This window comes from Erpetoichthys calabaricus, chromosome 16 (genome assembly GCF_900747795.2).
Source record: "Erpetoichthys calabaricus chromosome 16, fErpCal1.3, whole genome shotgun sequence".
Lineage (NCBI taxonomy): Eukaryota > Metazoa > Chordata > Cladistia > Polypteriformes > Polypteridae > Erpetoichthys > Erpetoichthys calabaricus.
In genome coordinates, this window is record NC_041409.2 from 70,296,435 (window position 1) to 70,318,256 (window position 21,822).

At 39.4% G+C, this 21,822-nt stretch overlaps 1 protein-coding gene across 1 annotated transcript; it reads right to left on the reverse strand.

Annotated features, from left to right (window-relative positions):
* Positions 1–1,703: 1,703 nt before the first annotated feature.
* Positions 1,704–15,159, reverse strand: rpusd2 (RNA pseudouridine synthase domain containing 2). The gene is made up of 4 exons (XM_028821460.2): positions 14,260–15,159; positions 8,670–8,966; positions 8,255–8,344; positions 1,704–5,101 (listed from the first exon to the last, which is right to left on the reverse strand). Exons 1-4 carry the CDS (start codon positions 15,085–15,087, stop codon positions 4,319–4,321), a joined length of 1,998 nt encoding a protein of 665 aa, XP_028677293.2. The 5' UTR covers positions 15,088–15,159; the 3' UTR covers positions 1,704–4,318.
* Positions 15,160–21,822: the final 6,663 nt, after the last annotated feature.

The window sequence follows — 21,822 nt, forward strand, 5'->3', positions numbered from 1 at the left end:
ATGTTAATGGTCTCCGTTCACAGTAATTTAATTATTAAACCTGTTTTCAGGTTGCAGCGCTGATGTTAAACAAGCAAAGAGTGCTGAACTTATTCATGACTTAAACAATGTTTGGGGAAAAATATAATGTCATATTCCTATGGCCTTTCTTTTCCTGAGAAACATTGGATTCAGAAGCCAGTTTCCCCTGCTCAGGACGTGTAAGATGAATATGACATGTGGTTTCATGTGAGGCTTCTTCCACCCTAAACACTTGCAGTCCCATTGTGTGAAACAGAAATAAACTCTTGCAGTACACTATGTGTTTCTCTACTTCTTTCACTATGTTAATTTGGAGAATACATGATTTATAAGTGTATTAAGTATAAATCAGCTTTTAATTGACCCCGGCACCTGGAGGGGGGAAGAAAAAAAAAAAAAAAAAAGAGGCACGTAACGGGTTCTTCTAGATCAGTGTTTCTCAGCTTCGGTCCTGGGGACCCCCTGTGGCTGCAGGTTTTTGTTCCATCCAGATTCCTAATCAGTGACAACACCTGATAGCACTGATCTCATTTAATTAGTTGGTATTATTTTTCTTTTATCCTACATTCAGAAAAGCACAGCAGCATGATTTTTACATTTATAAGACATTTAGAAATATTTCTGCTTTTGCTATTGATTTAAATGCTTAATTCTCTTTTGTTGATTCCATCATATTTTGCCCTCTGTGCAGTTTTTCCCCTTTGTTGTATCTTATTAATGAGAATTAAAAATGAGCAGAGCAGACACGCTGGCAAACAACACTGAATAATCAAAGGCTGCAACTACTTTAGCATCAGATCCACTAATTAGTAAATGATGGATTAATTAAACAATTAGAACACCTAGAAAAGAAGAATGAAAATCAAAATGAAATTATATATATATTCCCATATAACTTCTTGGTACATTTTTATATATTTTTCTTTTTAACCAAACTTAGTTTTCTAATTTCTATATTGTTCCCAAAACACAGAACTTGGGAAATAACAGTCCAATTAAAAACAGAAGCTGGTTGGAACAAAAACCTGCAGCCACAGTGGGTCCCCAGGACCGAGGTTGAGAAACACTGTTCTAGATGAAATGAAGTACGGGCTTTTTTGCTATATTAGAAAACAAAAGGTTTATCTTTTTTACTGTTCAGAAGGCAATTATCATAACAAAACTAAAACGATTCATCCAAAAATCCACTTAGGTTTTTCCTGGAAGAGATTGCAATCTGAAAAATCTCACAATATTACACACCACATTCCATGTAACATGATACTAACTACAGATTTTTCAATTCAATTTTGAGTACTCAGTGCGTACTGAATTCATAGGTGATCACTGAAGCCCTGCTTTGTAGTTTGATTTTAACTAACAATGCATTCTACTTCTTTTCCCTTGAGACACTGTGAAAACCAAATGAGCGTAAACATGGACAAAGCATTGTGTATCACAATCTCTGCAGTCACACTACTGTCGGTATTTGATATTGCTTCTCTTACACCAACTGATCACAAGCAATTTATGTTGTCACAATGGAGAAGGAAGTGTTTAGAATGCCATCTATGGGACTCAAGATGAAATGCATTTTGTTGTGCAAATAAAAACATGGATTACAAAAATGTGGAACTTTAAAATACAAAAACAGAAAATAACATTTCCACTTCTTGTCCCTTATGTGTCAATAATATGTTACAAAAATATTACTTTACTGTATTTTTTCCCTTTACTTATACTCCCCATCGGTTGTAACTCATAAAAGAAAGCATTTGAATCAAAGAAGATGCATAATATGAAGCGGTCACAGTTACAGTAAGTACTTTTTCTGTATTGTATCAGTTGATACAGTATATGGGCAGATTTGTATAATAATTAGACATGGTTATAAGAAAGAGCTAGACTTCAGACTCAAAGCCTCTGAATTTTATTACATAGAACATAAATTACAGAGTATTAGGAAGAGGTTAGGAACATGCACTGATACAGTGCGTTGCTGCACACACCACATGACAAATCAACTCAGGATCCCAGATTAGGACCTGAGTGCAGCCATGCAATGGGTGACACCTCAGCACCACACTAGTTCAGATGGAGTGGAACAGTGGCTGGAGTGCCAATTCTGCCATCAACCCCCAAGTTTTCCCTGCAGGTTGAAGGGCCTACCTGCAGGACTGGATGCAGATTAAAGTCACACCCAGGATGAAGCAATTGCAGGTTAAGGGCCTTGCTCAAGGGCAGACTATTAGAAACATGGCCTGAAGATACTAACTGATGCAGTGGGTGCTATCAACAGTGATAAAGTTACTAGAATTGTTCACAATGACAAATGAATTCTGGGCCTTACACCGTTTTTTTTTTAAAGAACAAATCCATTGATAAGGTCATCTTTCCAGATATACACAATGCCCTCAATTTCTTGAAAGTTAACACATGAATATTTGGATATTTCTTACGGATTGCAGCTCTCCCTTGTACAGAGATTTTTTTTTCTGTAAAATAGCCTTGAATCTTTGAAATCTCGGTTTGTATAAGGCTATCTGTAACTGGATACTAAATTTCCTAAAAGGCAGACCACAAATGGCAAAGATGAGTACAAACACCTCATCAATACTGATTTTTAAACACTGTACTCAATGAAGGCTAATGCCTCAGAGCTGTACTGTGCACTCTTCCTACACCCAATCATTACCAAGTCAAAAGTACTCATTGTGAACTACAAGACTCTCCAAAAGGAGCCACTTTCAGATCAGCATCAATGGAGAACTACAGAAATCTACTGTACTTACAACCACATTCAGAGAATGTCGGAGGACCTGAAGAAAGAATAAGACAATATCCCACAATTGCTGATAACTCACCTACTAAACGTGCAACTCCTTTTGTTGTAAAGGCATTACTATGTGAAACACTAGCTCTTTGGTATTGCAATAACCACAGCATTAGTGGAAGCCTAAAAGTAAAGAGGAATAGCACAAGGGATAAAGTAATTGGCAGTCTACATTACAACACAAATCATTATTCTATAGTCCATCTTTCACCATTGACCAACATCACAAGCAAATATACAAAGCAGTATAAAAACAACTTCCAATTAAAAAAAAGAAAATTAAAAACTGCTACACTAGTGCCTGAAGTGGAACAACAACTTTACATAACTGCAAATTCAACTCTCGTCTGATTTAATCACAGTTCCCTATAATACAACTATTGCTTTTATACAGCACAGTCAAACAGGATGTCCTAGTGGTGCACTAGACCTCCAAGTTCCATAGTTTTGAGCTCAGTTCCTAACTAGGTTACCATGTCTCTGTGGGCTTTTTCTTTGGGCATTTCTGAATCTCTTCCAGAATCTTGTCAAAATTGAATTAGATAGTGGTGGTGGATTTGGTTTCAGAAATGTTCTTACTAAGTTAAACATTTTAAACAGTTACTGTGTGAAGTAGGAGTTTTGGAACTCTGCCTGTGCTCACTTTTTTTCTGTAACTGTAGTACAGCTCTAAACCTGTACTCAGTAAAATAAGCTGAATTTAACAAAGCCCACAGTTTTCCTCTCTCAACAGGAGTAACACTGGGATCTTCAAATTCAAGACTGCTCCAAGTTTTTGTCATCTGCAAACATGCACATTAGGTGGATTAAAAATCTAAATCAATGTGTTTTGTGATGGACTAATACCCAGAACAGGCACCACCATCGACACTTTTAACTGGATTAAGCAGGTTAGTGAAAATCAACAACCTCTACAGAGTAATAAAAAAATAACACATGCAGAGAAGGCAAGAGCACTGAAATAATAATTTTAAATAAAATCAATAAGCTGTACAGAAGATGCACTGCTCCTGAAGTTAGTTGAGGTTGTACATTTTATATAATGCTCCCCTACTGCATTTTACACATGAATAAAAATTATTTTAAGATATAGAGACAAAAGAAAGTGAAAGTAGATGATCAAGGAAAAACAAAGATATTTTCATTTAATAAGAATGGTGCTATCACACTGCAGTCCTACCAAAGTAAACTACGGATATGGCTGCAACAAAACTCTAGTCACTAGAGTCTGCAGGCACAGTGTGGCATCATTCCAAAAGTAGTTGCTGTTTCAGTATCTCTGGATTGGCTAAAGTGAATCATATTACTTAAAGCTGCAGAGATCACAACCATAGTGAGACGAGTATGGTCAACACCTTCTTTTTTTTTTTTTTTTATAAATATGAAGATGGTTGGGGTTGGCTCTATTAGACCCCCGTGACCCTGTCTTAGGATATAGCAGGTTGGAAAATTACTGACTGACTTACTGAAGATGCCTCAAGTTCTTTATTCATCATGCCAGTCTTCTCTAGCCCAAGCTGGCAGCTCAGTGGAGTATTTAAAATCTGGTCCTTTGTAACACAAAGCATGCAAGTACATAATAAGTTCTTTTTCCGTAGGGTCCTTCCTCACAATCTTACACTCACTACACAGAGGATCCTTAGTCACAGTATTTTGCACTCTGTCCACAGAACTATCTGTGTCCACCTTTTCTGGTTCAGATGGCAAGTTGAAGCACTTTGTATTTAAGCTGGTCTCAAAAAACTGTTCATTGCCTGCTCCATTTTGCATATCGTTTAAGGAAGCCGGTTCCTCCGAAGAAACAGAACAATCAGCTATTTTGCAGTTGGCACCAAGTTTTTCTCCTTGTGACCCAGTGTTATAAGATGTGTCCAGTGTGAGATGAGGAACACTGCCCTTGTCTGTAATGCCAGTTTCTGTTGGACAATCATTTCTCTGTGGCTCCCCTTTTTCATCCAGGTCACCCTCAGTAAGGTCCAGGAGATGAAGACTTTCTTTAGCACGGTGTTCAACTATTAGTGCCCGTAAAAGTTCCTCATTACTAAGGTTAACTTGACCACCTTTACCCCCTTCTGGCCCCCAGGCCTCCGAGCAGTATATAGGATCATTAAGGATTGGGTGACCCAAAAACTGCAGGTGTACCCGAATCTGATGTGTGCGGCCAGTAAGTGGAAGACAGCGTACTACACTGGAGCGGCCATTTGTACTCAGCCTTTGGAAAACTGTGCGGCAGGGCTTACCCTTAGGGTCCACACGGCACACTCCCACCTAAGCAAGAAAAAGGATGAGAAAAGATAAGGTACTTAATTTTATTTTTCATTCTTCCATATTTGTAGTGAGGAAAATAATAAAACTGAAAATGAAATGTTTAAATTATGAGAGAATTTCCATCCATCCATATTTCATATCTTCCAAAGCTAACACACAAATATAGTAAATTACCCTACAAAGGAGGGTGTCCAGCAGCTGCTAAAGGTCTTTTCCCATTCAAATGGGCATGTGCACAACAAGTTATTTTTTGGACAGCTTATTGTGTCTCCCTAAATAAAAGGTGCTATTTAAAGTCAAAACATGTATCAAAGATCTAAATCACGTTGCCTATTTTTAGCCCACAAGTAGGAGAAAGGATTCATGATGTGTAGACTATTAGTGGGAGTCACCGTATATACCACAATATGATGATACTACAATACTTTGGCCAGTATAGGAAACCGTAATTTATCTTTTGCAAAATATTTTAACGCAGTGATTTCATTCTGCTGTTTACAGCAAGCTGTTTTTCACTCTTACTTAATTAAATAAAGGTAAAATTGAATTCATATAGGTCAAAATGTGTGCATCTATTAAACCTAATAAGAATAACAAAAATATTATGACTTAAAATTCCAGTAATGCCCCAGTATATTTGGCTTAAACACATTTCATGAATATCTGCTCATTTTCAAGTCATTTCATTGAAACATTATGGAAAAGATGTGTGTGTCACAGGATGTCTTCCCAGCCTGCACTACTAGATCATACCCAAATGTTAAAACTTGCAAATCTTCCTAGAACATGTGCAAGACACAAATTTGACAGTATCCCTCATAAACCTAATTATTGCAACTCACAATAAAAATTTAATGTCATGTTTTAACAACCCATCACAGTCACTGAAATTTACAGTATACAGTACTTTATAGTGGCATCACAGGAGTTGGGATATGGCTGTGATCAATACCTTCCTGCATGCTCTCTACTAACAAGTTTTTTTTTTTTTTTTTTTTTTTTTTAAAAAAGGTGTGGTTTCACAATCTTTTGCAAATTAATACATCTGGAAGACTGTTGAATATTTGAATGCAGAAGTTCACCACAGATTGCCATAACTGTGTAACATCAGTTGAATTTTTAATATTTAAAAAACTAATGCACAGTCCAGATGTAGATTCCATTATGAAATTGTCCACTGTATATTTAATGCTTATTACATCTTCTGTAACAATTTTCTATTTATATATTTCATTATTTGTGCAAATTATAACTTCTAACTATTTTTGAACGCTCAAAAGGAAAAAAAATACTGTTTATGATGTTCCCTTCCACAGACAGTGACAATTGAGCTTGTCAGCAGAAAGTATGCACATTTCTGCCTTTTTCAGTGGCACAGAAAGTGAACCACTCTTCACTGGAACCTCTCACATCATTAAACAGAATGGAACATGTTAAGCTGAAGATTGCTACTGACATTTGGGTTTTAATATAAATGAACACAAGGAGTTTTGTTAAAGCTGATATTTATAGAATTTAAATTTATATTTCAGTTGAGTAGCTGGTTTGGATCTGTTATTTAAAACCAATGTCTATTTTCTGGTTCATTCGGTTTTCTAATTGAAATAACAGATAAATGTGACGTTCATCATCATCACTAATGCACTTAGTACTGTGTGCTTTTCAAAATTACTATATGGAAAAACTGGCAATTGGTATTGACCTTGCATAACCTATTTTGCTGCACACTTTAATAATCTTATCTTTGAACTCAAGAACCAAGACCAACATGTTATATATAATCCAAAGGAAAGTCACACACCCATTTTATAACACTGGTTTCATTCAAGTTTAGAAAGTATGGTTGTTATGTGCATCTGCAATTTAACAATTTACACAATCAGATTGAATACCACATTGCATATGTAAGATTTATTATAATAATTGAAAAAATGGTCAGATATAATAAATTTTATGTGAAGTGTATAGCTACTTATATTAATGCCTTACACACCACAGCCAACTACTTATCATGAAGAAATGCCATGTACTATACTTAATTTAAGATCAAAATCAAAACAGACAATAGTGTACTATTTTTATTGATTACAGGCAAACCCAAAATCCAATGTTTCGGAATTCCAATACTTCAGAATTCTATTATCAAGGATTTCCTTCTTGCACTGTGTTATATCATTAAATAATACAATATCCGAGTACAATAAAACCTCAATTATTCATTAGATGTCGAGACCGAGGCCGTGACGGATAACAGAACAGCTACTTTAAAAATTATATACCGTAGATTAGTTTAGTGAGTAGTCATATTTATTTACAAAACAAAACTATATTAACAATATAGTTTAACAAAATTAATGAATTCAAATAATATTGTAACAAGCAGCGCAATAAGCAAATACAATTCAGGGGTACTGGATTTTTCTGTTTTACTTGGAGTCTTTGTTCTGTAACAAACGGTGCCCTATCTTAAACTCCGTTATCGGAGTTACAGAGCACATCTCCAAAACAATAAAAGAAACCTTTCCCTACAAATCACTTTATCTCCTACCACTTACAATTTTTGTCTCAATATCGAAAACATTCCTGCTTATTGTCTCCTGACTCCCTACTCAAAACTTCCTTATAACACAGAAAAGTTCTGAAATGCTGTTAAAACTGAAGGTACGTAACTGACACTGTGGTGCTGTGGGAGAACACTATGCACTGGCATAAGGGAAAGTTGTTCCAGCGTGTAAAGGTCACAGTGTACTGCACAGCAGTAGTAGTACTTTGGCCCTGATGGTTAATTGAGACTGATGGTAATCGAGGTTTTATGGTACTTTGTTATTGGAAATGTCTTTCAAAACAATGTGGCATTTAAGGTGAAACAATAAGCTCACTACTGTTGGGGATAGTCAGAAACCAATGTCTTTCAGTCGATGGCAGAAAGGCAAAAGCATTAAAATTTTTTATTTTATTAACCATTGAATTAGGCACAATTACAGTTGATATTATTTCTCTTACATTAAGGCAAAACTGTGTAGGTTACACTTACATGACCTCAAGGCACTGTAATATGTTCATTTGGTGTTAAATAAATATGGACATTTACTTGAAATACACACACAAAAAAGATAAAAAGTTAACAAGCAAAAACAAAGCAATAGCTCCCACCTTGTATGAGACCACCAAGATTGGTTCCTCACAGATCACCTCCTCCTCTGGAAACACTCCTCTTACTCGGCATACATATTCCTTCTCTAGCTGAAACATAGAAGAACAAGCATCTCAAAAAGTTGTCTGTCAATACAGAGTTTATCAAGAATTTACACAGTGCAGCAGCCTCAGATTATTCTGAAAATGCTTAAAAAGAAAACAACAACACAGCAAATTTAGACAACGCTATAAAATAGGCAAAAGAAAGTAAACTCAGAGTTTTACATGTACAGGTTAAATTGCAAAAAAACAAAATCAGAAAGACAGGAAGAGCTAAGGTCAAGAGGCAGATAAAAGTAAAAAGATTGCTAGAGTTCAACAGCTAGTATTACACATTAGAATAAAGACACAGATTGACAAGAGAGGAACAAACCTGTCGGTCACGAACCAGTTGATCTAGTTTCTGTGATGCTTCTAAAGTGCGAGCGAACAGTAGTACCCCTGAAGTCAGGCGATCTAGTCGATGGACAGTGTGAAGACCACTAATCCCATGCTCTTTTCCCAAAATGAAGATAACGGTATTGTGGCGGAAGCGGCCACAAGGATGTACAGGGAGAGAAGCCGGTTTGTTAACTATTACCAGATCATCATCTTGGGCAAGTATCTCAAGTGGTTGGGCGCACACTGGTGGTTCATGACGGTGGACAGTATTCTTCATGAAGTCATTGTGCTAAAAGAAAAGAGCATTATACTCAGACTGTTATTACTTACTAGAGAGTGATAAACAGACTTCATAGCACACTCGCCAACATGTATCTTTTCCACTTTTCCCTCAAATACTGCCTCCGTTTACACCTTCATTTCTACAATAGTACAGTATGTACTGCAAAAAAACAGCAACAAAAAAATGAATGATTTTATTTATTGTTTTTAATTAAGAGACAAGGGGGCTCCCCCTGCTCGCTTCGCTCGCCTACCCCCGGTGTTTTGAACCCGTGCCCGCTGGTCAGCCGTAGTTTCAGACGCACGTTGTAGGAGCTTGCGTTGTTTTGAACCCGTGCTTGCCCTGCCTCTGCGGTTTGAGACGCGTGTTGTAGGCGTATATCCGGCAGTTGAGCTCGTTCGGTTTGAACCTGTGCCAGTTTTGCCCCGCAGTTTCAGACGGTGGATAGGAAATAAAGAACGCATTGTATGGCAAATCACAAAGATTTATTGGAATATCTCTGTATATACAATATTTGTAGTAAAGATGGTTTGTTATCCTTGAATGATTTTTTCTTGGTATTGGAGTATTTATAACTTTAAGTTTAATGTCAGATGAACGCCGAACTCATGAGAAGGCTACATAAAGTTGTCCATGTCCAAATATGCGCTCAGAGAGGTATATGCCAACTTTGTCCATGGTCTGTGCTTGGGATTTGTTGATTGTCATGGCAAATGCAGGTTTACTGGGAAACTGGCGTCGCCCAAGTGTAAATGGCAATTCAAGGGCAGAACTTGTAAGGTGAATTCTAGGAATTAAAACAGTATTGTCAGTATGTGATCCTGTAAGTATTTTTGCTTCAATAACATTGTTTGACATGGTGTTGATGACTAAACGTGTACCGTTGCATAAATTCTGTTTAGTATTAACGTTTTTTAATAGCATGACAATTGTTACGATTTTAAGGTTAAGATTGTGTTGTGGCAATCCAGCTGGGTTAATAGTGCTCAGATATTGTAAAGGGAAATTAAGATGTTCAATGTCGTCTGCAGAATCAATTTTGTCAGTACTTAGAAAGAGGCGGCTTTCTCCAGGTAGTAATGCAATGACTTGGTTAATTATGTGATCCACATCAATATTCTTTGGACATAATATAGCCCGTCGCGTTAACAGTGGTATCTGGTCTATTGTTTTGGAGGCGTGAGCGCAACTACATTAGTTCTTCCTTGTTTAGCGTTAGTAACATGGATAATGGGTTGCACTTATTGTTAATACGTAGCGTTTTCTGTGGTTGAATTGTTAAAAATGTATGACTGTAATGTGATGATTAAGTTATGCTATATAGTCTTCACATGTGAGGATGACGAACCTTTAATACGGAGTGTTCGTTTATTCTTATTGCCCATCAGGTGTTGTGCCTGTGTCTTGTGTGGTTGCACTGTAAATATTGTATCACTGTAATGTGATTCAAATATGTTGTGGAGTCCGTATTTGTGTGGTTTCTGTAGTATATCGTGTTTTTGCTTGTGGGTTATTAGAGGTGCGTGGATCATGCATGTGTAGTGTGTTTGCGTGCTGTCTCGCGCTTTCCGTACTCCAATTGATTTGTGACCCTTTCTGGACTCCGTAGTCTGTCCCGTTTTGCTTTGGGGTAGCATATCATGTCGGGTTTGATTTGTGAACCTTTCTCGACTCCGTATTCTGTCCCGCTCTACTCTGGGGTGGGGCGCTGACTCCTGTTGTTTGTGTGATTGTATCACTGTAATGTGATTCAAATATGTTGTGGAGTGCGTATTTGTGGGGTTTCTGTACTATATCGTGTTTTTGCTTGCGGGTTATTAGAGGTGCGTGGATCATGCATGTGTAGTGTGTTTGCGTACTGTCTGGCGCTTTCCATACTCCAATTGATTTGTGACCCTTTCTGGACTCCGTAGTCGGTCCCGTTTTACTCTGGAGTGGCGTATTATGTCGGGTTTGATTTGTGAACCTTTCTTGACTCCGTATTCTGTCCCGTTTTACACTGGGTTTGGGCGCTGTAATCTCGGGCTTGATGTGTGACACCGTGTGGACTCCGTAGTCTGTCCCGTTTCACTCTGGGTCGTGTGTGTGACTCCTCCTTTTTGTGTGCTATGGGCTTTGTGTGGCGCCTGCGTCTGACTCCTCGTTTTTGTATGCTATGGGCGCGTTGTCTCATTTCTTATTTCTGTTAGTGGAGGTGGGCTTTGTGTCTCATTTCTTATTTCTGTTAGTGTGTGTACTCCGTAGTCTGTCCCATTTCACTCTGGGGCTTTGTGTGGTGCCTGCATCCGACTCCTTTTTTTTGTGTGCTAGGGCGCGTTGCATAATTTCTTATGCGTTGCCTCATTTCTTATTTCTGTTAGTGGAGGGTGGCTTTTTCTGTGGAGGGGGGCTTTGTGTCTCATTTCTTATTTATGTTAGTGTGTGTACTCCGTAGTCTGTCCCGTTTCACTCTGGGGCGTGGGTGTGATTCCTCTTTTTTGTGTGCTATGGGCTTTGTGTGGCGCCTGCGTCTGACTCCTTTTTTTTGTGTGCTATGTGCATATCCAGTTTACCATTCTCGTTGGAGGGGGGGCTTTGTGTGTCCACGGGCAGGTCCCTGCGTCCATATCCGGTTTACCATTCTCGTTTCCTAATATGGATCATCCTCTGCAAGGCTGGCACTTACTGGCATTGCATTCAGCACCCCATTTCTAGGCAATGCAGTCTTGTAATTAAGACAACTGCAGTTTAAACCACAAGGGACCCGGGTCAATACTAACTGCCAACTGTGAAAAGAAAACATGTGTTTTTCTATAATTCAAAGCTTATAAGCCTGGTTATTATTGGTTACACTGACTAAAGTCATGTCAGGATAAGTTGCTATAAGTTTGCTATGGTTTATGGGATCATTAAAAGCAAGCTTTTGACTGAAATTCTGCTAAGAATAGATCAGAACATTATGTCCAGTCTAGGTTATGTTGTACACAATTAGGTTCCTTAATTTGCTTGAGGATTTTAAGGAAATGAGCAGTTTCAGGGCTGCAGGAGACTTAAGATATTTTTTAACATTTTGTGTACACTGCTTAATCATCTATAAAACTAGTAAGTCTTTGATGTCTCTGAACTGATCAGAATAGAGACTGATTTCTCTTTTCCAATACAATTGATGTATTGATCAAACTCATACTGACTTTGGTCTATAAGAAAGGGGAATTTGCCTCACGGAACATTCAGGATGGCCTTCTGGCAAATTATGCCACTAGCCTATTCTGTAACGATTAAAAACTCATGGTATATAAACAACTCAACCATAGTTCTGTGTGAGCTATAAGGAAAACAGATTAAACAGAGATTAACTCTTTGAGGGCTGAATATAAACGCAACGGCTTCACACAGAAATCAACATAAAACATCTGTTGCTGCATGCTGTGGCTGCCAGTTTGCCAAGAATGTGCGGCAGGCAAGCTGCTAGGCTGTGTTCACATGGCTGCACGGGGCAGCAGCAGCAGTCACGGTCACAGTGCATTGCAACCTGGTTTCTACCTCTTATCATTGTTAAGTGGCAGTCCTCCCAGGTGAACAGTGCCATAGGCTGTGTCAGCCTCATGAATCTGTTTAGCACCACGATTAGCTGGGGACCAATCAGCTGAAGCTGCAAAACCTCATATTTGTTCTCGATCGCTTGTATCAAAATCAGAGTCCGACAAGTCTTAGTCCAATTCAGAGAGAACAGGCAACTCGTCGTCCATGGAGTATTTTGCTTTACGCATTCGCTTTGATCTCTTGCCAGATGTCAGTGCCATTTTTGCCATTGTCTGCACCTTGCTACTCACGGGAGTGCAGGAAATCTCGGTCAAAACCAATGAAGCTAACTAAAATGTAACAATTGGTTTTGTCACAGTTTACAGTTGATTACCGATTATCGTCAGGTCCTCCTTTTGACAACAGTCGACATCAGCCCTGAAAGAGTTAAGAAGTGACATGACTAAAGTTTTCAAAATTACAAATTTTAAAATATACTTTACTTTAAAATGAGTTCATTAGGAACATGGGGACAGTTTGAAATTTGCTAATAGTAAGCTTTGCACAAACATTACAATGTTTTTTTTGAAACCTAGAGAATCACAGACAAATGGAATAAATTACCAAGCACTGTGGTACAGAGCTGGATTTTAAGGGCACTCAAAACTCAACTTGATACTGTTTTGAATAAATCAGGTGAATAGGATTGGCAATCTTTGTTGCGCTGGATGCCCGGTTCTTGTCAAAGGTTTTCCAACTAATGTGCCTTTCCCTATTGAAAACGGTTGCTTAAAAGAATGATGAATTGCTTTTACACCCAAAAGTAAGTGAATCATGGGTAAATTGCAATAAGCTGCCGAAAATGCACCAATATCGCTTTATGATATGTATGAGTGTATGATATGTATCATATGATAATATCGTAACGGTTGTTTTGACATTTTGCAAACTGAAATTATTGAGTATGTCACTCACTTTGCAAAAAACAATCAAAAACACGCCTTGAGAGTCCACACATTCATTGTCTCATGTAACCTAACAGGATAGATTACTGTGCATGCCTGCCCGGTCAGTGCACCACAAGTGATGATAGCGTAGCTGCCTAAAACATAGTGAGCAACAGTGCCAGGGGATAAATATGGTCATTCAGTTGTCTGGCAGTTCCAAATGGGATCTGTAAGGTCACATGCATTAATGGGCTCTAATAAGCAGCATCCCACCCCTGGCAGCAGCCATGCACCAAAAGTTGCTAGAAAGAGGCTTCCACTCCAATGACCATGAATTGAATTAAGTGGATTTGACAATGTTACTTTTTGTAGTCTCTTCCATAAAACGTCATGTCAATATCCACTTTAGAAACAAATAATTCATTCATTCCTGAGCAAGGATTACAGGGGAGCTGTGCCACACCAAATAAATGTCATCTCAATTCAAATGAGACTAAACAATAACTCTCCCGTCACCTTAAAATTGACTATACATCTTTCTCTGCTTTCAGCATTCAAACAAACTGACCCCAAAGTGTTTAGATTATTACTCAACTATCGTTTTCATTGCTAAGATGCAATTTAACCTCATCTGTTACCAAATATATCTTCTCGTTTTCTGTTGAAGTGTCTAGTTACAATATGTTAAGTTCTGAATAGTGCATAATGCGCAGATTCATTTCTACATTTGATTTAGACGGATTTATAAAGCGCTTCCGTTACTCTATATTGGGACTACCTACATTTTAACCCAAACCACGTCAGCCTCTGTTTTGTGTCACAAAACCTATTGTGTCCGTCGGAGGTTTTACCTTCAGAGTGATCCGGAGGTCCTTTATCGGCTGTTCGTTCAGTCTGATCCGCCCAATTCGAGCAGCCTCCTCATAGTATTCGATAGTCTCCGCCCGGAACTCGGAGCTGAACACCTCCAGAAGCGTCTTGCCAACCCAACGGCCCTTACAGTACGTCTTGAAGTCGAAGTAATAGGGTCGAACCTTACGGAGCCCCCCTTCGAAGTAATAGCTGGTCTCCTGGAAATGTTCCGGTCCGAAACTGATGCCCGGGTTTCGCTTCTGCGGTGGGGGCACGTACCTCTCTCCAGGTGGAAGTTTCTTTCCGCCGCGTCCTCTTCGCCTCTTCTTACGACGTTTCTCAGACACGTCGTTCTCATCACTCTTCCGCTTGTTGGTCGGTTCGTTTGGGTGTGTACTGGCACAGCCATCCTCAGACTGGCCGGTACCTACAGCATTAGGCGAGGAACTTTCTAGGGAGTCCATTGGAAGAACTATGGGTAGATGTAAACCAGGTGGTACAGCTGTACAAACACTCGTCTGTCTGATTCGCCACAAGTTTTCCCAACTGAATGTCAGCACCTGGCGGAGATACCATAAAGTGGCAACACACAAGTTTTCGGAGAACAGATTTCCGATACTACCTTCACGAGTTAGAATGGACGCCGCTTCGATGTTGTGGCATTCAGTTTCACTTTGATGCTGAATATCTTTATTCACAAACTTTTGGCTCCATAAAAAGGCGAGAATACGATTCCCATTTGCAGTTCGATTGCAACTAACAAACCAGGTGCTGCGCGCAACCTGCACTCCGAGTTCGCCGGTACTTATCAATGCAAGCCAAAGCATGGATTCTACACGCGAACCCTGCTGAGTGACTAGGGACTTACGTCACAAGTCGCGCTCGTGACGCGTAATGAGGGGGACTGGGGCGATGCCTGAGAAAAAAAAATCGCAACGAGTACAGAAATCTTCAAGACAGACTAAAATGAATCCGGAGCTCTGACTCGGTTTATTTTGTTATAATGAGCTGGTAATATCGAAAGAGATAATAGAAGAAAAATACAGCAGTGACAGAGGAGTTACGTTAAACAGAAAAAAAGTCTGCATTAGTGTAAGCCGCTCTAATTCGGAGTGTTCAAAGAAATTTAATAATTTACTTCATGAGTTTGAAGTGCATTATAAACACGAACAGCAGATTCAGACATTTAAAATATCAAAATGTATGCTCAAATTATAGTATAAAGTATAAATCGTCTCGATTGGAACAAAAAAATGGTAATTTTTCATAATGTGATAGAGGTTCATAGTTGGCTAGATTCCCAGTAAAGGATATAAAATATGTAACAAAAAAGTAAAAAAAAAATCATATTTGTGATCACTGACCTTCGGGTCAGGTCCGGTTGGGGAGCATGCACTGATAACAGCGTGTTGCCGCACCCACCACAGGGCACTTGGGATCCTGGTTGGCAACCCCCCTAGGCAGACCTGTAGTCCAGTCCCACCCTCTGGAAATGACCATTTATCTGCCACACCCGGGTGTTATGTGGGCGTCCCTATAGCCTGGGCCAGGTCCTCAACAATGAGGATTCTGCGAGCTGCATCACCCTCGGGGAATCACGCCACATAGCTGTAGTGCCGTAACTGACGCTCCCTCACAATGCAAGTAATGTGCCTCATTTGGGACTCCATGAGTAACCACTCATTCAACACAAAGTCAAACCAGCGGTACCCAAGGATTCTTCGAAGAGACAGAGTACCAAAGGAGTACAGTCTTTGTCTTGGGTTACTGGGTTACATCCATGTCTCGCAACCATATAGCAAGACAGGAAGCACCAGGACTCTAAAGACTTGGACCTTTGTCCATTTGCATAGATATCAGGAGCACCACACACCCCTTTCCAGCGACCTCATGACCCCCCATGCTCTCCCAATCTGTCTACTGACTTCATATGAAGAGTCACCAGAGACATGAATGTCACTGCCAAGGTAAGTAAACCTCTCGACAAAGTCGACACTCTCTCCACAGACAGACACACTGCTGATGACTGTGCCCAAGAGGTCATTAAAGGCCTGGATCTTGGTTTTTATCCAGGACACTCGCAAGCCCAGAAACTGACCTTGAAATAGTCTAAAACTCATTGTGTTTGAAATGTGTCATTTTTAAACTTTTAGAAGTGGCTGTTAGACGGTTAGGACCACCAGTAAAGAACCAAATATCAAAAATATTACCATGTTTGGTATCAGTCTCCTTGAAATACCTATAAAACAACTTTGTCCCCTCATGACCCATTTCGGTAGCCTGAACCTTGCGGTAGATTGATGTGGCATGCAAAACTTCAAAACCCTTTGATCATTTTTGATGAAGGCACCTATCAGTTTACTCTTTATAATAAGGGTCAAATTTCCTGAACAAAATATGGTCCAAAATGACCCAGAAGGTAGAGTTTATTTGGGTCTGGAGGGCCAAGAATAAGAAGCAACCCCAAAAAGGTTGACATCTTGCATAACAAGATATCAAGATGTGACGAATGGTATATCATATGTCAGGGTTTTCTCATATCAGTGAGTCAGGAGGAGCCTAAGAAAAAAAACCTCAAGTGATTTCAAAGTGTTCGTAAGTAAGTTTATAAACCCAATAGTATTACAGCCAAGTTGCAAGATTTTTCAATTTTTTAATACAAAATCCTTCATAAACATGTATTAATTACATCTCACGTGCAATATTGTAGCAGAGTGCTGTTCTAGCCCACAGTGACTCTTTGTATTTTGTTGCTCTTTTAATTCGCTTGCTATTCTTAGAAGGCCTGCGCAATTTGCTACACTAGGATGGTGACAGAGTTGCTGTGGCGGGTTCACCTTTCTATAACCCCCACACCCATCAGCCACCCCCTAATGGGTGGTGCTGAAGCTGCTTGACTGAATAACATTCTGCCAGCTCAGACTGTAATCATTTCCATCCTTGAAACTGTTGCTGTACTTATTTCTCACCTCCACTACTGCTACTAGATTCAGCATTATTACAACAAATGACATTCTGAGTCAATAAACATATAGTGATCATGAGAAAAGGCAAAATCTTAAATGTAAAATAAATGCAAGAGTTTTTGTTCACTTTTTATTTTTCCATCGTTGAAAGTTAGTAATGTGTTTCAATTTCAAGAGATTAAAACACTGGGATTTGCAAATGACTTCTTAATTTTGTTAATACAAAATTTTCCAGAAATCATAATCAGGTTAGGTCAGGTTGGGGAGCATGTACTGCTATATTCCTTTGCTGGACCCACCACATGATGAAACAGTATGGGATCCCAGTGGGTAACCAGCTTGGGCAGACATGTGGTCCATTCCCACCTTCCAGAAATGACCATCTATCTGCCTCAGCCAGATGTTATGAGGCCACTCGGGTCCTCAGCATTGATGATCGTGTGAGCCAGTTCACTCTCAGGGAATCCCGCCACTTAGATAGATAGATAGATAGATAGATAGATAGATAGATAGATAGATAGATAGATAGATAGATACTTTATTAATCCCAAGGGGAAATTCACATACTCCAGCAGCAGCATATTGATAAAAAACAATATTAAATTAAAGAGTGATAAAAATGCAGGTATAACAGACAATAGCTTTATATAATGTTAACGTTTGCCACACCCTGGGTGGAATTGAAGAGTCGCATAGTGTGGGGAGGAACAATCTCCTCAATCTGTCAGTGGAGCAGGACAGTGACAGCAGTCTGTCGCAGAAGCTGCTCCTCTGTCTGGAGATGATACTGTTTAGTGGATGGATGTTCACATGGCTGTAGTGCTGTAACTGGCGCACAATGCAGGTAATGTGCCTCATTCAGGACTCCACGAGCAACCGCTCGTTTGACTTAAAGTCAAGCCTGCGGTACCCAAGGAGTCTCTGAAGACATACAGTCCCGAAGGAGTCCAGTGTTCATTTCAGGTCACTGGATAGTGTCCATGTCTCACAGCCATATAGGAGAAGACGAAGCACCAGTACTCTAAAGACTTGGACCTTGGTCCTTTTGCAAAGATATCGGGAGCACCACACACCCCTTTCCTGTGACCTCATGACTAATGCTCTCCCATTCCTTTTACTGACTTCACAGGAAGAGTCACCAGAGACATGAATGTCACTGCTGAGGTAAGTAAACCTCTTGACAAGGTCAAAACTCTTTCTGCAGACTGACATACTGCTGCTATAATCAAACTACATAAGTGTTTTTTTTTCTTTATGTTCTTTTTGAAGGCTAAAAAATGATGGCCATTCAGCAATACAGTACAATGCTTTGTGTAAAAATGCTGCCACCTATCAACAGTCCCATCTGACTAACAAAAAACATCCTTTCATCCATTCATGTTCCAGCCTGAAGCTAACTTTTCCTTGCATGAATCTGCCACATTCACTGTGTGGTTGTGTTCTGTGCTGGGCTGACATCTCCTCAAGAGTTGCTTTCTGCCTTCCATCTGATTCTGCTGGGAGAGCATGAATACAGAGTAGGTGGAAGTACACATGATTCCACAATAAAGGGGAAAATATGGGCCTTTGAACATTAATCATCAGGTAAACCTGATGAAAGCTTAACTGTCCAAATACAACGTTTCAATGTTTCTTTTTATTATATAGAATTGAATTAATTGTCAGTGGTTTTCAAACTTTTTCATTAGGCTGACATTACTGATATGAGTTACATATTCTAGCTGTTCCACTAGTCTCCCTAATAATGGCATTCTTAGAAATGAGTCACTCATTATTCTGTCATTTTTAAATTAACAATAAATATTAAAAAAGCAAATATATTTAAGCAAGAAATTTTCTTTGACAACAGAGATCTAATTAAGTTGTTAGACAATGAGTATGAATCTGGTGGTGAGTCAGGTGGGTGAGATGAGAGCCCCCAGCTTGTGTCCTCATGTCAGATATAAGCAGAGAAAAATTTCTTCTGCGCATCATCAACTCCGTCCACACAAGACGATGTCACATATTTTTTAACCTCTAAAAAATTGTGATGGATGGCTGGCAGCTCAACCCGGCCGGGATTCCCCTGGAATGGAAGGATGGGGGAAGGCAGCTACTTACCGACACTGCCTCCCCCAAAATGCTAGATGGCAGCTTCCCTGGAGTGTAGCGGTGCCCCAGATTCCCACAGGGCATCCCGGGACTTGGAGTTCAGTTTCTCAGCCCAGTTGGGTGCCACCAGGGGGAGCTGTTGAAGGACCTGAGGACTCATCCATTCCATATAGCCCAGAAGTACGAGGTGGTCACGAGGACGGAAGCCCCGAAGTACTTCCGGGCTGAAGAGAAAGGGCAGTTCCGGGCCAAGGACTATTTAAAGGACTGATGGGAACCCAGCAAGTGGGCCGGAGTTGGGAGGTAGAGGACAGAGCTAACTGGGAGGTGTGGAGGAGAGAATTGTGATTTAATTGTGATTACTAGTGTACTGTATTTACTTGCCTGTTTATTGGTGGCGGTGGTGCTTGAGGAACCATTGTACAAAAAGAAGAAATTAAAACAACTTCTTGGTGCTTTTAACTCATGTTGTCAGTGTCTGTGTATTGGGTTAGAGGAGCAACACCGCCCCCTAGTGTTACAAAATGTTTAATTTCATTTCAATAACAGAGACCAGGAGCATGAGAGTACAGTGCTTCTGCCTCTCAGTATTAGGGACATGGCATGGAGGTTTTAGCTAAGTCACTGTGTGCACATGGAGTTTGCATATTATGTCCTCTCCTATCAGTGGTGTTTTTGTTATGCATGCACCCATTTCCTCCCGCTAAAAATGGGTGCATTTTAGGTTTTCACCTTTACATTGGCCCAGAAATTACAAGAGTTGGCAGGTGCTCTATAGTAGAAATGCCTTACCATCTGGAGTTGGTTTTTACCTTGATGCCAGTGGTGATGGGACAGATTTAGGCTCTATTTGATCCTGAAGTGGAAAAAAATGGTTCCAGAAAATAAGCAAATGAATTGAACATCAAAGACCTGAAGTAAGTGTTAACTGAAATTATCTGAGCTCGCTAATGACTCCAAGTGAGTATTTGAGACACATTTTTTGACAGAAGAGAATACAGTGACAGATCCTTGTCACAGCTCAGGCTTGCACAGTAGGCACCTTCTTGAGTATATTAAAAAGACAAGACACTTAAATTAAAGAGAATATGCTATAAGGTGTGTCAGAAAACAAAACATAAGGTGACCGGATGATCTATAAGGAAATAAAGTGAAAAGCTAGAAAAGCAGTTGAGAAGGCACAAGAAACTAAGAGATGGGAAGTTACAAGTGAAGTGTAGATTGAGAAAGGATTATTTTCAGGATCATGAAACACATGGCAAAATAGAATGAAGCATATTATCAAGGGAAGAGTGGTGCTCACAAGATTTCATTATGGGTTGGCCTAATGTTGTGCACGCACACATGCACATAAAGGGCCCATGCATAGTCTTATCACTCCTTTAGTGCGCCAGACTAACATAAACTAAAAGAAACCAAAACTGGTGTCCCCAAGACAATGGAGGCAACTGCATCTTTTACTGTCACTTACAATGAAGAGCTAGTCCTTCCGGTGCTCCCCACTATTAAAAGTGTCCCTTTACAGGTGCTAACCCTGTGGGAAAAAAATAACAACCTTCTCATATCAGGTCCCCTGTAATTTATTACCTCAGTCACCCAATATGTGCAGATAAAGCTTAGAAATACACGCCTAAATATAAAGCTCTTATTAACATACACCATGGACTGAAAGTCAAAAAGCTTCACACCAGTCAAAAAAGAAAGAGAGTTGAGGATATGAAAGCTGAGTAGTGCCAAAGGATGCATCTGTGTGAGGGGGGCGACTTGTCTTAATTCAGAAGTCAGGCTTGCTCCATGGACGGTGAGTCTGACATCCAGATAGATGGTTGTTCTCTGTAGCCTCAGGCAATTTGTCCTTTATGTCATTTATCTCATGTAAGGTATTGGAATCCACAGTTTCTCACAAATAATAAGCTAAATACTCTAATAAAAGCTCAGCCTAAGAGCTTGGGTTATTAAAGTATGTGTAAAATATCAAGAATGCTTGTCTGTATGTATCAAATTCCCTTGAGATGGATGCATTCCAACTGATCTTGTGAGTTGTAAATTAACCAACCATTCTGACTTAGGGTATTCATATCAGTTATACACTGAACAGACATTTAGACAAAATACATGCATAAGTATTTTCTAACCTAGAATTAATAAATTAGCCTATAATACAGAATCCTAAGAGCCTCTAAATAATAGTAAAGTTTCAAATGTATAGCAAAAAAAGGTCACAGTGCTTGAAAAATTCTGAAAGAAACATTGCGATTGATAGGAATGTTATTAAGGATAACTGGGAGAAGTATGTGGAGAAGATGATGAATTACAAAAATTAATGGGTTAATAATATTTTTTATAAGAAACTACAAGAACAGCTGTAAGTTTTCAAAAGAAGAGGTCACAAAAATGCTGAAAAAGATAAAGGTTGGTCAGGCAGCGGTCCCAAATAAAGTAGCATCAAAAATGTGGAATGAATAGGAAGGTCCTGGAGTTGAATGGGTGATAGACCAGTGTAAC

Excerpts from the sequence above, each read along its gene's own strand:
- rpusd2 (XM_028821460.2), bottom strand. The coding sequence starts at position 15,087 with ATGCTTTGGCTTGCATTGATAAGTACCGGCGAACTCGGAGTGCAGGTT. Across the intron at positions 8,967-14,259 it reads ACCTCCGGATCACTCTGAAG|CACAATGACTTCATGAAGAA; the intron begins GTAAAACCTCCG and ends CTTTTCTTTTAG. Across the intron at positions 8,345-8,669 it reads AACTGGTTCGTGACCGACAG|CTAGAGAAGGAATATGTATG; the intron begins GTTTGTTCCTCT and ends TCTATGTTTCAG.